The sequence below is a fragment of the Heptranchias perlo genome, chromosome 15 (genome assembly GCF_035084215.1).
Source record: "Heptranchias perlo isolate sHepPer1 chromosome 15, sHepPer1.hap1, whole genome shotgun sequence".
NCBI lineage: Eukaryota > Metazoa > Chordata > Chondrichthyes > Hexanchiformes > Hexanchidae > Heptranchias > Heptranchias perlo.
In genome coordinates, this window is record NC_090339.1 from 56,857,610 (window position 1) to 56,871,886 (window position 14,277).

General features: G+C 42.9%; 1 protein-coding gene across 1 annotated transcript in view; it reads right to left on the reverse strand.

The window, feature by feature from the left end:
- LOC137332821 (interleukin-1 receptor accessory protein-like 1) overlaps nucleotides 1-14,277 on the reverse strand; it is a 72,783-nt gene that overhangs the window by 44,120 nt on the left and 14,386 nt on the right. The window contains exon 3 of the mRNA XM_067996753.1: nucleotides 3,898-4,043. Coding sequence (XP_067852854.1) covers nucleotides 3,898-4,043 — 146 coding nt within the window. The remainder of the gene's footprint in view (nucleotides 1-3,897; nucleotides 4,044-14,277) is intronic.

Sequence of the window (14,277 nt, forward strand, 5' to 3'; positions counted from 1 at the left end):
CATACTTCAACAACACTGAAGATAAGGGAAAAAAAATGGCAAATCATCTGGATGGCATTCATAAGCAATTAATATTTCACCTTGTTGCTTCAGGTTTTTAAGAAGGTTCTTGCAAGTAAATCTCTTCTCAAATCTCATTTCCTTGCCCTAAGCCTCGTTCCTTCCAACCCTTGGAAAGATTCTCTGCTTTATAACACTTACCAACGCACCTTGACCTTCAACACAGATTTTGAAATCTATACAAAAGTCCTAGCTCCTAAATAAGAATGGGTCCATTTAATATTGTAGAGGACATAATCAGGCAGGATCCTTTCAACGGTAACAAGTAGTGGCCAATTCTTCAAGATAATGATGACCTTTGTGGAACCATTAGTTTTAGTAGCTGTAGTTTCCATTGATGTTGAAAGGCATTCATAAAGATCATCTCGGCATAGATATTCCAGAACCTCAAGGGTTTTAATTTCAGAGCAGATCAATTCACCTGTTATACTAGACCTGGAGCCACTGTCCTTTCATCCTATTTCTCTTTGGGTTCAAGTATAAAATGATGGGGGATGAAATTGTACATGGGCGGGGAGGCAAAACAGGTGGAATTGCATCGATCGCCCGTTATAGGCCCCAGCACATTTCGGTTCAAATGACTTCAACAGAACTAAATATCGGGTGTGTGGTGTAACGGGCGGGAAAAACAAATCCGCCTGTTTTGCATCTCCAGTCAAGTTCAATTTCATCCCCAGTGTGCGTGCTTGCCTCTTTCTGGTCATCCTTGTCTTCTAAATATAGCAATGCGATCCTCCTATGGCTTTGATGGCGGGAGGCGGAGCATAGTCTGTATTGACAATGAAATAGCATATGAATTGTAAGCCTTTTTAATAGGGGATCCTGTATATTCCACACAGCATGTGTGGGAAACTAATAGCCTGTTTTAGGGCTCTGACAGACAACCACGTCAATTAGGACAAAAGACCTTCCTATATTCAGCAACTGCTTTTCTATTGGAAATCTACATTGTGAAGAGCTGTATAAATATAAGTTGATGTTGATTCTAATCCACCCTTTTAGCTATCCCAGAGCGGTGCGTCAGGGAGAAAGTTTGATGCCTTCAAAAGAAAACCCGAATTAGTAAAGTTTAAAATACTATATAACTCACTCCCAACAAATTACATAAATGAATTTGCAGAGTAGTAACAGCTGTTACTGTGAAGCTGGATTAGGGGTCATGGTTCATCTGGGATTCTCCAATGTCTTCTCCTACCGATCCAACATTCTTTCCCAAATGGGCACGGCTTTAAAGATGGACCTCACTTTCTGCCCTGGATTATGTGTAGCAGTCTTCAAAGATTGTGTTGAAAATATTGGAGAGATATAGCCATCTCAAATCTTATAGAAAACTCAGAGGGGATCATCAGGAAGATCCATGGGAGAGTAATTGCAATCACCTGAAGCAATTGGGGTATCATTTGGAAGCACTGAGATTCCCTGATAATCCAGGTACAACTTCAACTAATAAAGGAACATGCACATTGGAGAAATACTCTGAACTTTCACTCAATGGCCTCTGAGGATCAGAATTGTTATTTTACAATTTTGTCTCAAAATTATATAAGTGGGGAAGAGTCTGTGATATAGTAGATTGTATGTAGTTTGTAGATTGTATACAGTGTGTAATTGTAGATTGTGTATATATAGTCTGTAGATTGTATACAGTCTGTAGATTGTATATAGTCTGTGATACGATAGATTGTATATAGTCTGTAGAAATAGTGGGTTCAATAGGAATTTTTTCACTTCAACACTTTTTACCCTCTCTTTTGTACTTATTCTTCACGCGGATTTATTCTCCAGCCCACCTATCTCTCCCAGTCCACTGCTTCTTGCTCACCCTTGCTTACTGCAGCATCTTATGCTTATCTCCCATCCAACATTCTTCTTCCCACTTGTGTTTTGGTTTGTGTCTTTTACATTCCACACTCTTACTTTACCTTCACAATTCTTGGCAGTGTGTTTATATCTCTTATACCTAGCCCTCACTTTATCATTCATCTCAAATTCCTGCTTTCTCATCCTTTCTCGATTTCTATTTTTATGCCTCTGAAGGGGTGTTCATTTTGTTTCAAGACTGCTTAACTCTATATCAGACCATAGTCAACATTTCGCTTCCAATATCAGGAGTCTCCCCCGCTGATCCCACTACACTTCCAACATTTCATTATATTGCTCTATTGTCTTGAGTGAACAAAATTGGAAAGAAAGCTGTACACAGCTAAGGCGATTGCATGCCAACAAATATCACGCACTTTATTTTGTTTTTATTGAAGAGCTTCCGAACCTGCCTACGTACATTAACATTATTTGTGTCATTCTTTCTGCAATGGTGCCAACATGCTACTGAGCAATTTGCTTGAAACCGTGCCATAAATGCAGATAATAAAGTAAAATAAAAGTCACCTTTTGTAAAAGCTTCTAAATAATTCAAACCCACTTCAGAGTAAAACACTTAAATTCTATGCAAAACAGTACTGATATAACAGTGGGAGTTAACAGTCGGGATCACATGAATCTCTATCATCCGATAGTGCAGCCTTTCAAAATAAGTGAGGGATGCATACAAAAGGTGGAATGTGTGAGAGAGAGAAAGAGCTTGGACAGATGGGAACCTACAGAGACTGACCCTAGTGCACTTTGTCTCCGGGGCTATCATTGCATTCATGACTTTAACACCTCCTGGTTTGCTAAGTCGTGCTATGATTCATAAAGTGGTGAGATATTCCTGAGCCCCCACCCCGCACCCCGCCTGAAATTTAATTTCTACCTTCCCCTTTATCTTGGCTCGCAGCGTGAAAAGAAAATACGCCAGGCTCTCCAGTCACTGCTCGAACGGATCCACCTGACAAATCCATCTCCTAATGGTCCATACCGTTCATCAATCTTCAACCCATTAGAGTTACAAGCACGTCAATTTGTCATGTTTGCATTCTCAGTGGCTACCTTTATGCATTACACACGATTAAAGAGACCAAACCGTGGAAAAATAAATGATGGCCCACTTTTTGATCCTCTGGAGGATTATACACTGTAACCCCCCTCCCCCCTCCTCCCAATGAATACACCTGCTTCAATCTAAAGACAGGTTTAATTAAAAAAAAAATCTCATGTTTTGATCACAATCACTTTATATTGTAGTTTGGCCTTCTTTGGTGAATATATACTGTATAAAACTACTGCCTTTTAATCTGGAATAGGAATCTTTTTTTTAAATGCTTTTATGGAGGATTATCTTTAGGGTTATACTTGGCATAATCAGTAAAACATTTTCAAATTCCCACTTGGAAAATTTGATTAATAAAACTGAAAAAAAAAACTGTGAATTTGAGCTCCAATCACAGGGAATATTATTGTGTTAAAAAGAAAGGGTTCAGCCAAATAGTGTCTGTGTTAGAAAACATCGGCAACTGCCACTATGCATTACGGTCAGAGTGCACACTCCGTTTATCCCTTATTTTGCAAAAAAATACAACGCATAAATTAGGATTTTTTGAAGCATCCATCAAAATCATTTTACTGGAATATTGTGCAAAGTGCTACTTATTTCAACTGCGCTATAATTGAAATAGACATTTTTTTTACCCGAGGCATTTTGAAAGGCTAAGCACGGAAGAAGGCAGCAGAGGGCACTCTGCACACACTATGTGGATGGCCTGCTCGAGCACAGAAGTATTCTCTGGCTTAAAATCTAGCTGGGGAATTAACTGAAAGCTTGTTTATGGACTGTTGACTAAGAATGCGTTAATGGGTTGCTGGATATTGTTTAAGTTTGAAATGCAGTCAACACACAGAAGCACAAATCACAAGGGACCAATTTGTTATATTAAAGCACAGCACATTGCTGATGTTCACCTTTTCTTTGGAGAAGAATGCTGCCCTGTGAGCGTCCAATCCGATTTTCTACAATGCAGGTATAATTCCCCAGGTCTGCCTCTTTCACCCAAGCAAACAACAGCGATAATTCCACTTCTTTCTCCCCGAGGTGTTCTTTCAAAACTCTGTGGGGAAACAAAAAAGGAACACGTCCAACTGCTGAAACACTACTGGGGGTTGGGGGGGGGATGAAAGGAAACCTTTAAGTGCACTTCTGCTTCACTGCTTCCCTTGTAGCGTATTAGCTAACTACCGCTATTTAAAGTCGGTATGCAGCAGTGGTCCACCTGCTCAGGATGGACTTGGGAACTGGTGGGTGCTGAGATCAGCTGTGGTGCAGCTGCAACAGAACTGCTGGATGGGAGAGTGTGAGGCAGATGGATTTGGCAGATGGAAGGAACCTCCTTCACATTTATTGTACACTGTCAACCTTTTGCACTTGATTAAAGGGTTTAATAGGGTAGATGGAGAGAAATTATTTCCTCTGGTGGGGGTGTCCAGAACCTTAAAATTAGAGCCAGGCCATTCAAGGGGTGATGTCAGGAAGCACTTCTTCACACAAAGGGTAGTGGAAATCTGGAACACTCTCTCCCAAAAAGCTGTCAATTGAAAAATTAAAAACTGAGTATGTAAGGATTTTTTATTAGGTAAGGGTATTAAGGGTTACGGAACCAAGGCCGGTAGATGAAGTTAAGATACAGATCAACCATGACCTAATTGAATGGTGGTACAGGCTCGAGGGGCTGAGTGGCCTCCTCCTATTCCTCTGTAGTGTAACACCTTATTCCTCTGGGTACAGCACTTTGTTCTCCCCCTCAATCAATTCCAATAAAGACCTCGATGGCAATTGCAAATTTAACACCAAATTTGCAATCCTTCCCTGACTTAATTACAATGTTGTGAGAATAAGTTCAATATTTAACGTAGTTTATAGTAAAAGGGATTGTCAGGATAATTAATGCAGCCCATTAGGGTAGCGTCTTAGTGTAGGAAGGCACTGAATTACAGAGTGGCAGAACGTTGGATTGGCTCCATGATTCTCCACACATTGAGTCCCTGGTCTTGGCTGGTATGTCATTTGAGGTAGGTCAGAGTGCGACAAAATGGCTTTGAGACCAATAATAAAATATTACTCTGAACAAAGACTAATATTTTCAGTCTTTTACTGTAATCTATTGTACCTGAAAAGGCAGGGTGGTGGTGGGGGGGGGGAATGGGTGGAGAGAGGGAAAGACTGGATTAATTTTAGTAAGATTGATGGCTCCTCTTTTAAAAAAAATTTTCCCAAAGATTTTAGCACGTAATCCAGGCTGACACTCCAGTGCAGTACTGAGGGAGTGCTGCCTCTCAGGTGGATGTAAACGATCCCATGGCACTGTTCGGAGAAGAGTGGGGGAGTTCTCCCCGATGTTCTGGCCAATATTTATCCCTCAATCAACATCACGAAAAACAGATTATCTGGTCATTATCTCATTGCTATTTGTGGGATCTTACTGTGTGCAAATTGGCTGCCACATTTCTTACATTAAGACAATGACAACACTTCAAAAGTACTTGATTGGTTGTAAAGCGCTTTGGGATGTCCTGAGGTCATGAAAGGCGCTTTATAAATGCAAGTCAGTCAATCATTCTTTCCTTTTTTGTTTCTTTTCTTTCAAATGCAATGATGTTCACCATGTTGCATGACTTTGCAGAATGCCATTACCAACGTTTCCACTCATGTGACTCAATAGCTACAGTCTTACTACAGAGCTATTATAAAACCTATGGTGCTGCTCATTATTAAATGTCGCTAGTAAAGAACAGTGTTTGACCTGAAATGATAACAGTTTGAACAGCAGATTAATTACTCTCTCCAAACTAAACAAATGCCTGCTGTGACCTTTTTGTCCGTTTAAGGCCCGAATGTTCTTTTACAGTTTGGAGAACAGGATAGTTTTATTCGGATATTTTACTTGCAAATAAAAATTCACAAAGGTGGTAATCCTGAGGTTCGTCAGCTCTGGAGTAAACAGCAACCATTGAAATGCTGTCCGGAAGCACAAAACTCGGGATGTGCAATGTTTCTGTTACAGTCTAAAAATGTCACTGTTGATCATAACAACAACAACTTGGATTTATATAGCACCTTTAATATAGCAAAATGTCCCAAGGTGCTTCACAGGAGCGTTATCAAACAAAATTTGATTCTGAGCCACATGAGGAGATATTAGGAAATCGGGGATGCGCAAGAAGTCAGAATTGGAGGAGTGCTGAGACTTCGGAGGGTTGTAGGGCTGGAGGAGGGGTGAGGCCATGGAGGGATTTGAACACAAGGATGAGAATTTTAAAATTGAGGTGTTGCCGGACTGGAAGCCAATGTAGTCAGCGAGTACAGTGGTGATGGGTGAACGGGACTTGGTGCGAGTTATACTATCTTACTGTTGCAATGAATGACTTTTCGGGAGCAACAGTAAAACAGGTCCGAAATTCCTGGCCCTGAGATGATGGTCACAACCGTGGCTCAATGTTGGCTTGCCCGCTGGAACTTGGAGTGGGCCCTGGTTCTGCCCAGTCACCCACTCTTTTTTTGCCTGCTCCCAAATTCTGCTGGAAGTGTGGCTGAGCACTTCTTCCATTGCCATCCCTCACCCATGCAGACATCACGGGAAGAGCTGGACTTAGCGAGATGACATCTCCATCAGAAATCCTGCCAGTTCCACCTCTGTAGTCCCCAGAAAGAAAGAAAGACTTGCATTTATATCATGGCTTTCATGACCTCAGGACGTCCCAAAGCACTTTACAGCCAATGAAGTACTTTTTTGAATTGCTGAGACTGTTATAATGTAGGGAAATGTGGCAGCCAATTTGCGCACAGCAAGGTCCCACAAACAGCAATGTGATAATGACCGGATAATCTGTTTTTAAGGGGTTGGTTGAGGGATAAATGTTGGTCAGAACTCTCCTGCTCTTCTTCAAAATAGTGGCTGTGGGATCTTTTACATCCACCTGAGAGGGCAGACGGGACCTCGATTTGTCAGCCTAGATTTTATTGCTCAAGTCCCTGGAGAGGGACTTGAATCCACAACCTTCTGACTCAGAGGCGGGAAGGCCATCTACTGAGGCACTGCACGATTCATACATTGTGTACCAGGATCAGATCCCGGTAGAATATGAGAAATACCAGTTACCCAACAAGAGTGATCAGTTACTATTGGGAAGCCACAAGTCTGAAGTTGTGAAAACCTCGCCACCTCAGCCAGTTTAGCTGTCCCACTGAGCACGAGGTAAAGGCAGGCAATCCCGTTGTTGCTATAAATGGTACGGGCAGCTACCCCCCCCCCCCCCTTAATGCCAATACCCATGACCCCGAGATTTGGGATGGTGTCAGGGCACTTCAGACTGGCAGCTGGAAGTCTCCCGCCTCACCAGGAATCTGCCGCCATTGCGGCTTGACAGGAATTCCCAGCTTATGTGTGTAAATCTGCTCTAGACAGGGATGTCCGGCGATCATTTGTTTTTTGGTCCATAATGCTAAAACAATACTTTACAACCGATTGCGGTGACTTGCGTTCCGTACTGATATTGGGTGGGAACGCCAGAGAAGCAGCAAATTTACAGCATACTGTCAAATCCTTCATGGGTGAAACATTCCCAACAGAACGTCGTCTCTGTTCTGGTGAACCACATGAGAAAAAAATGCTTCCATCAAAAAACAGTAATTCTGGGGAGGGGGGCATCCAATCTTGTTATTAATGACACCATCCCAAATCCCAGGGTCATGAGTATTGGCATTAAGGGGGTCAGTGCCCGCGCCATTACTTTAGATTCATTTAAGCAAATCATACATATATTTTTATGCAGTGGGTGGTGCATTAATTCCCAATGATGGTGGCCTTGAATTAAAGTCACTCCATTACAGTGCGGTATGATTGAAATTAATCCTCGGTTCACTATCAATGGAAATGAGCCTGTGACCCTTGAATTGTGTATACATATCTGGTGAGCCCGACGTCCCCCGGGGAAAGCTGATAACCTTTAACACATACCTTGCAGTAGTTAATTAAAACTGACATTGCTGTGACTGTGTGCTTGAAATGTTCCCCTGAATTGGCCACAATTTCAAGCATCCGAACACTCCAACAGTCACACCTCCAGCAGAGGCTGTGGATTTCTACATGATCATAGGAACAGGAGTAGGCCATTCGGCCCCACAAGCCTGCTCTGCCGTTCAATCAGATCAAGACTGATCTGTACCTCAACTGCATTTACCTGCCTTCGCTCCGGATTTCTGTCACCCTTTGTGTGAAAAAGTGCTTCCTGATTTCACTCCTAAATAGTCTGGCTCTACTTTTAAGATTATGTCCCCTCATTCTCGATTCCCCCACCAGAGGAAATAGTTTCTCCATATCTACCCTATCGAATCCTTTTAACATTTTAAGCACCTCGATCAGATCGCCCCTCAATTTTTTATACTCGAGGGAATACAACCCAAGTTGATGCAACCTGTCCTCATAATTTAACCCTTTTAGCCCCAGTGTCATTCTGTGAATCTGCGTTGCACCCCCTTCAAGCCAATATATCTTTAATTTTATATCTAAAAATTCTGGAATCCCATTGACTTGACAGAAGAATATGCAGTCAATATATTTTGCGTGACTTGACAAATTGGAGGAATAATTTAGCACGCCACGCAGAAAGCACTGACGGAAGATCTCAACAGGGGCCTGTCAAGGTGAAATAAGTCACATGTGTGGGGTTGCCGACAATGTCAGAAGATGTCTGGCTCATTAAGATTTAATTGGATATAAAAGTTGATGCTGGGAGGAGTCTGCAGTGTTAATCCCCACCCCCCGCTTTTTTCCGTACATTTGATTACATCATAACAGGATGTGGCTGGACACAAGGTTTAAGAAGAAAAGATGTTTCTCACAAGACTAACCCTGACGCTAACACAGACAGACGTAGAGAAATTGCGCTGGATTTCCAATGGGCAAATGGGCATTTCCCACAGCCTGATGTGTGCTCTGGGAAACCTGGTTTTTGTGGAACACACACACATGTACTGCTGCAATCTGCTCAGCCCACTCAGTAAGGTAGTCCTACAGACTGCTGCTCCGCTTCAAAAATAAAAACAAATAAAAGATTTAAAACATGTATTTTCACCGGATTGCCGGTGTTTGAAATTACAGCAGCGCAAGTCGACCACCAAATAGTACACACAATTCCTTTAATGGAAATAACGAAGGGGAAAATATAGAATGTAGAGAAGTGAAATGGGAAAGATGGTGCTAAAAGTTAATGAGGTCAAAAAGGTGTAAAGAGAAAACGCACAATTTTTAGAACAAATGATCAGTTTATAATTATATAACCCTTTACTCTCACTTTCTATCTGCTATGGGATTAATTGGATAAAAAGGTAGCTAAAAGCAAAGAGTTAATCATAGAATCGTTACAGTATAGAAGGAGGCCATTTGGTCCATCGAACCCATGCCGGCTGTTTGTGAGAGCAATCCAGTTAGTCCCACTCCCCCGCTCTGTCCCCATAGCCCTGCAAATTTTTTCCCTTCAAGTATTTATCCAGTTCCTTTTTGAAAGTCGTGATTGAATCTGCTTCCACCACCCTTTCAGGCAGCGCATTCCAGATCATAACTAAAAAGCTTTTCCTCATGTCGCCTTTGTTTTTTCTGCCAATCGCCTTAAATCTGTGTCCTCTGGTTCTCGGCCCTTCCACCAATGGGAATGGTTTCTCTTTATTTACTTTATCTAAACCCTTCATGATTTTGAACACTTCTATCAAATCTCCTCTCAACCTTCTCTGCTCTAAGGAGAACAACCCCAGCTTCTCCAGTCTATCCACATAACTGAAGTCCCTCATCCCTGGAACCATTCTCATAAATCTTTTCTCCACCCTCTCTAAGGCTTTCACATCCTTCCTAAAGTGCAGTGCCCAGAATTGAACACAATATTCCAGTTGTGGCTGAAGCAGTGTTTTATTAAGGTTCAATATAACTTCCTTGCTTTAATACTCTATGCCTATATTAATAAAGCCCAAGACCCCTATGCTTTTTTAACCGCTTTCTTATCCTATCCTGCCACCTTCAAAGATTTGTGCACATACACCCCCATGCCTCTCTGTTCCTGCACCCTCTTTAGAATTGTACCATTTAGTTTATATTGCCTCTCCTTGTTCTTCCTGACAAAATGTATCACTTCGCACTTCTCTGTGTTAAATTTCATCTGCCATGTGTCCGCCCATTCCACCAGCCTGTTTATGTCCTCTTGAAGTCTATTCCCATCCTCCTCACTGTTTATTACACATTCAAGTTTAGTGTCATCTGCAAATTTTGAAATTGTGTCCTGTACACCCAAGGCCAAGTCATTAACGTATATCAAAAAAAGTAGTGGTCCTAGTACCAACCCCTGGGGAACACCACTGTTCACCTTCCTCCAGTCTGAAAAACAACCGTTCATCACTACTCCCTGTTTCCTCTCTACCTAAAGGAGCTGAGATGTCTTCTAAGTGCATGGATGTTTGCACAGCAACAAAAACGTGTATTTATATATATATAGGGCCTTTAACATAGTATAATGTCGCAAGGGGCTTCACATGAGCGTTATCAGACAAAACATGACACTGAGCCACATAAGGAACTATTAGGACAGGTGACCAAAAGCTTGGTCAAAGATGTAGTTTTTAAGGAACCACTTAAAGGAGAAGAGAAAGGTAGAGAGGTTTTTTTTATTTGTTCATGGGATGCGGGCATCGCTGGCAAGGCCAGCATTTGTTGCCCATCCCAAATTGCCCTTGAGAAGGTGGTGATGAGCCGCCTTCTTACACCGCTGCAGTCCGTGTGGTGATGGTTCTCCCACAGTACTGTTTGGTAGGGAGTTCCAGGATTTTGACCCAGCGACGATGAAGGAACGGCAATATATTTCCAAGTCGGGGTGGTGTGTGACTTGGAGGGGAACGTGCAGGTGGTGTTGTTCCCTTGTCCTTCTAGGTGGTAGAGGTCATGGGTTTGGGAGGTGCTGTCGAAGAAGCCTTGGCGAGTTGCTGCAGTGCATCCTGTAAATGGTACACACTGCAGCCACGGTACACCGATGATGAAGGGAGTGAATGTTTAGGGTGGTGGATGGGGTGCCAATCAAGCAGGCTGCTTTGTCCCGGATGGTGTCGAGCTTCTTGAGTGTTGTTGGAGCTGCACTCATCCAGGCAAGTGGAAAGTATTCCATTACACTCCTGACTTGAGCCTTGTAGATGGTGGAAAAGCTTTGGGGAGTCAGGAGTCGAGTCAATCGCTGCAGAATACCCAGCCTCTGACCTGCTCTTGTAGCCACAGTATTTATGTGGTTGGTCTAGTTAAGTTTCTGGTCAATGGTGATCCCCAGGATGTTGATGGTGGGGGATTCGGTGATAGTAATGCCGTTGAATGTCAAGGAGAAGTGGTTAGATTCTCTCTTGTTGGAGATGGTCATTGCCTTGCACTTGTCTGGCACGTTCAGGGAGAGAATTCCAGAATTTGGGGCCTAGACAGCTGAAGGCACGGCCACCAATGGTGGAGCGATGAAAATCGGGGATGAAGAAAGCCAAGATTTACTGAGACATGTTATCTGTGTCGCTTATGGTACAGAATGCAATAAGCACAGCTGAGTATTATTCCATTGTCGCTTGAGTTTTCTAACAAAGGCTATTTTTCCTTGCCAAACATGAGATTTATATTTGAGAGGGGAAAAGAAAACTATTTTTGGGAACACTCCACTTCAGAAATCATTCAAAGTGATCGCTATTGTAAAAGCTGAGGCACACTTGCTGTCGTCCCCCCCCCCCCCGCCTGCCCACCCCCGTGTTGCCCTCTTTGATATCTGCGCTGTTATGACTAGCTGGTTTCTGCAGTGATGCCATCAATAGCACAAAGAATGAATGCTGCGTAAACAGATTGACGACAGTTCGTCTGAAGTGAGATTGTTGCTTTGCGTTCCAAAGGGCGCAATTGAAATACAAACCAATTTGCATGTTAATCAATGGGTGATGTACAATAATTAGCTCCACATGCATAGTGTACAATTAAACATGACTGACAGATTACCAGCAAGAAAGATTTAGAAGCTCACAAGTGTATAGCAGATTTTCTTCTCAATGAGATATCAGTACTGTTTATTCCCATCACTCAGCAGGTCATGTTTATTTTATATACATGAAACTTTAATGAATTCTATTTTGATTTGAAAATGGTGCAATGCAGTCAAATAAATGTTTGCGTATTGTATGTTGCAACTGGAGTGAACAAATATAACAGCATCTGCTACATAAATTTACATTTGATGCCTGGTTTTAAGGTTTCTCAGCATGGGGGATTTGTTAGACACAAGTTTATTTCTACCCAAGTAAGACCTCTATTTTACTTTGAATAGGGTTTGTGCTATGCACTCAGTAATGATGCATACATCATCGATGGCGCATATTTTACCAAGTTACCATTTTACTATTTATTCTGTTCTCTGCTTGTAAACATCGAGGAAGAAGTAGGATCACGGTGAGGGAAAATACCTCACTAAGGGACTGAGTCACAGTTTAGCCATTCCCGGCATTGTCAGTCATTATTAACTGCGACATTTTGGGATATTTACGTATATTTCAATATTTACAATGAGTTATTATGATCTGGAATTTATTGCCTGAAAGGGCGGTGGAAGCAGATTCAATGGTACCTTTCAAAAGGGAACTGGATAAATACTTGAAGGGGATAAAATTGCAGGCCTTGGGGAAAGAGCAGGGGAATAGAACTAATTGGATAGCTCTTTCAAAGAGCCGGCACAGGCATGATGGGCTGAATGGCCTCCTTCTGTGCTGTAAGATTCTATGAAACAACAAGCGAATCTTGCACTTTCTATAGATTTAAATGTGCGACTAAACACATCAATGATATTTGCTACTAATTATGGAGTTTTCCATTGCAAGACTCTCCAGTAAATAAAGTTCAGGGCACAGTTAAGGGAGAACCTTCTAAATCACTTATTTTTGAACGATCTATGCAATGTGAGGGATGTCAGTACCAGGGACCTGAATAAGTTTTTTTATTATTCAATCATGGGATGTGGGCGTCACTGGCGAGGCCGGCATTTATTGCCCATACCTAATTGCCCTTGAGATGGTGGTGATGAGCCACCTTCTTGAACCACTGCAGTCCCTGTGGTGAAGCTTCTCCCACAGTGCTGTTAGGAAGGGAGTTCCAGGATTTTGACCCAGCGACGATGAAGGAACGGCGATATATTTCCAAGTCGGGATGGTGTGTGACTTGGAGGGGAACATGCAGGTGGTGTTGTACCCATGTGTCTGCTACTCTTGTCCTTCTAGGTGGTTGAGGTCGTGGGTTTGGGAGGTGCTGTCGAAGAAGCCTTGGCGAGTTGCTGCAGTGCATCCTGTGGATGGTACACACTGCAGCCACTGTGCGCCGGTGGTGAAAGGAGTGAATGTTTAGGGTGGTGGATGGGGTGCCAATCAAGCGGGCTGCTTTATCCTGGATGGTGTCGAGCTTCTTGAGTGTTGTTGGAGCTGCACTCATCCAGGCAAGTGGAGAGTATTCCATCACACTCCTGACTTGTGCCTTGTAGATGGTGGAAAGGCTTTGGGGAGTCAGGAGGTGAGTCACTTGTCGCCGAATACCCAGCCTCTGATCTGCTCTTGTAGCCACGTTATTTATATGGCTGGTCCAGTTAAGTTTCTGGTCAATGGTGACCCCCAGGATGTTGATGGTGGGGGATTCTGCGCTGGTAATGCCGTTAAACGTCAAGGGGAGGTGGTTAGACTCTCTCTTGTTGGAGATGGTCATTGCCTGGCACTTGTCTGGTGCGAATGTTACTTGCCACTTATGAGCCCTTATGAGCACTTATGAGTAAATAAAGAAAAACTGTTCCCACTGCCGGAAGGGTTGCGAACCAGAGGGCGCAGGTTTAAGGTGATTGGCAAAAGAACCAAAGGCGACATGAGGAAAAACCTTTTTAAGCAGCGAGTGGTTAGGATCTGGAATGCACTGCCTGAAAGGGTGATGGAAGCAGGGTCAATTATGGCTTTCAAAAAAGAATTAGATAGGTACCTGAAGGAGAAAATTTGCAGGGCTACAGGGAAAGAACGGGAGAGTAGGACTGGCTGGATTGCCCTTGCAGAGAGCCGGCACAGGCTCGAAGGGCCGAATGGCCTCCTTCAGTGCCATAACCATTGTATGATTCTATGATCATCCCACCTAATGTCATCATCCATCACGCTCATGTTGGGCTGAGCACAAGTGAGAGCAATGCAAACTCTCCTCTACCCTACCTCGGACAGAAGGACTGCTGGTACTATTGTTTCCTACACCTGGCATCTTTGTGACCTCCTAA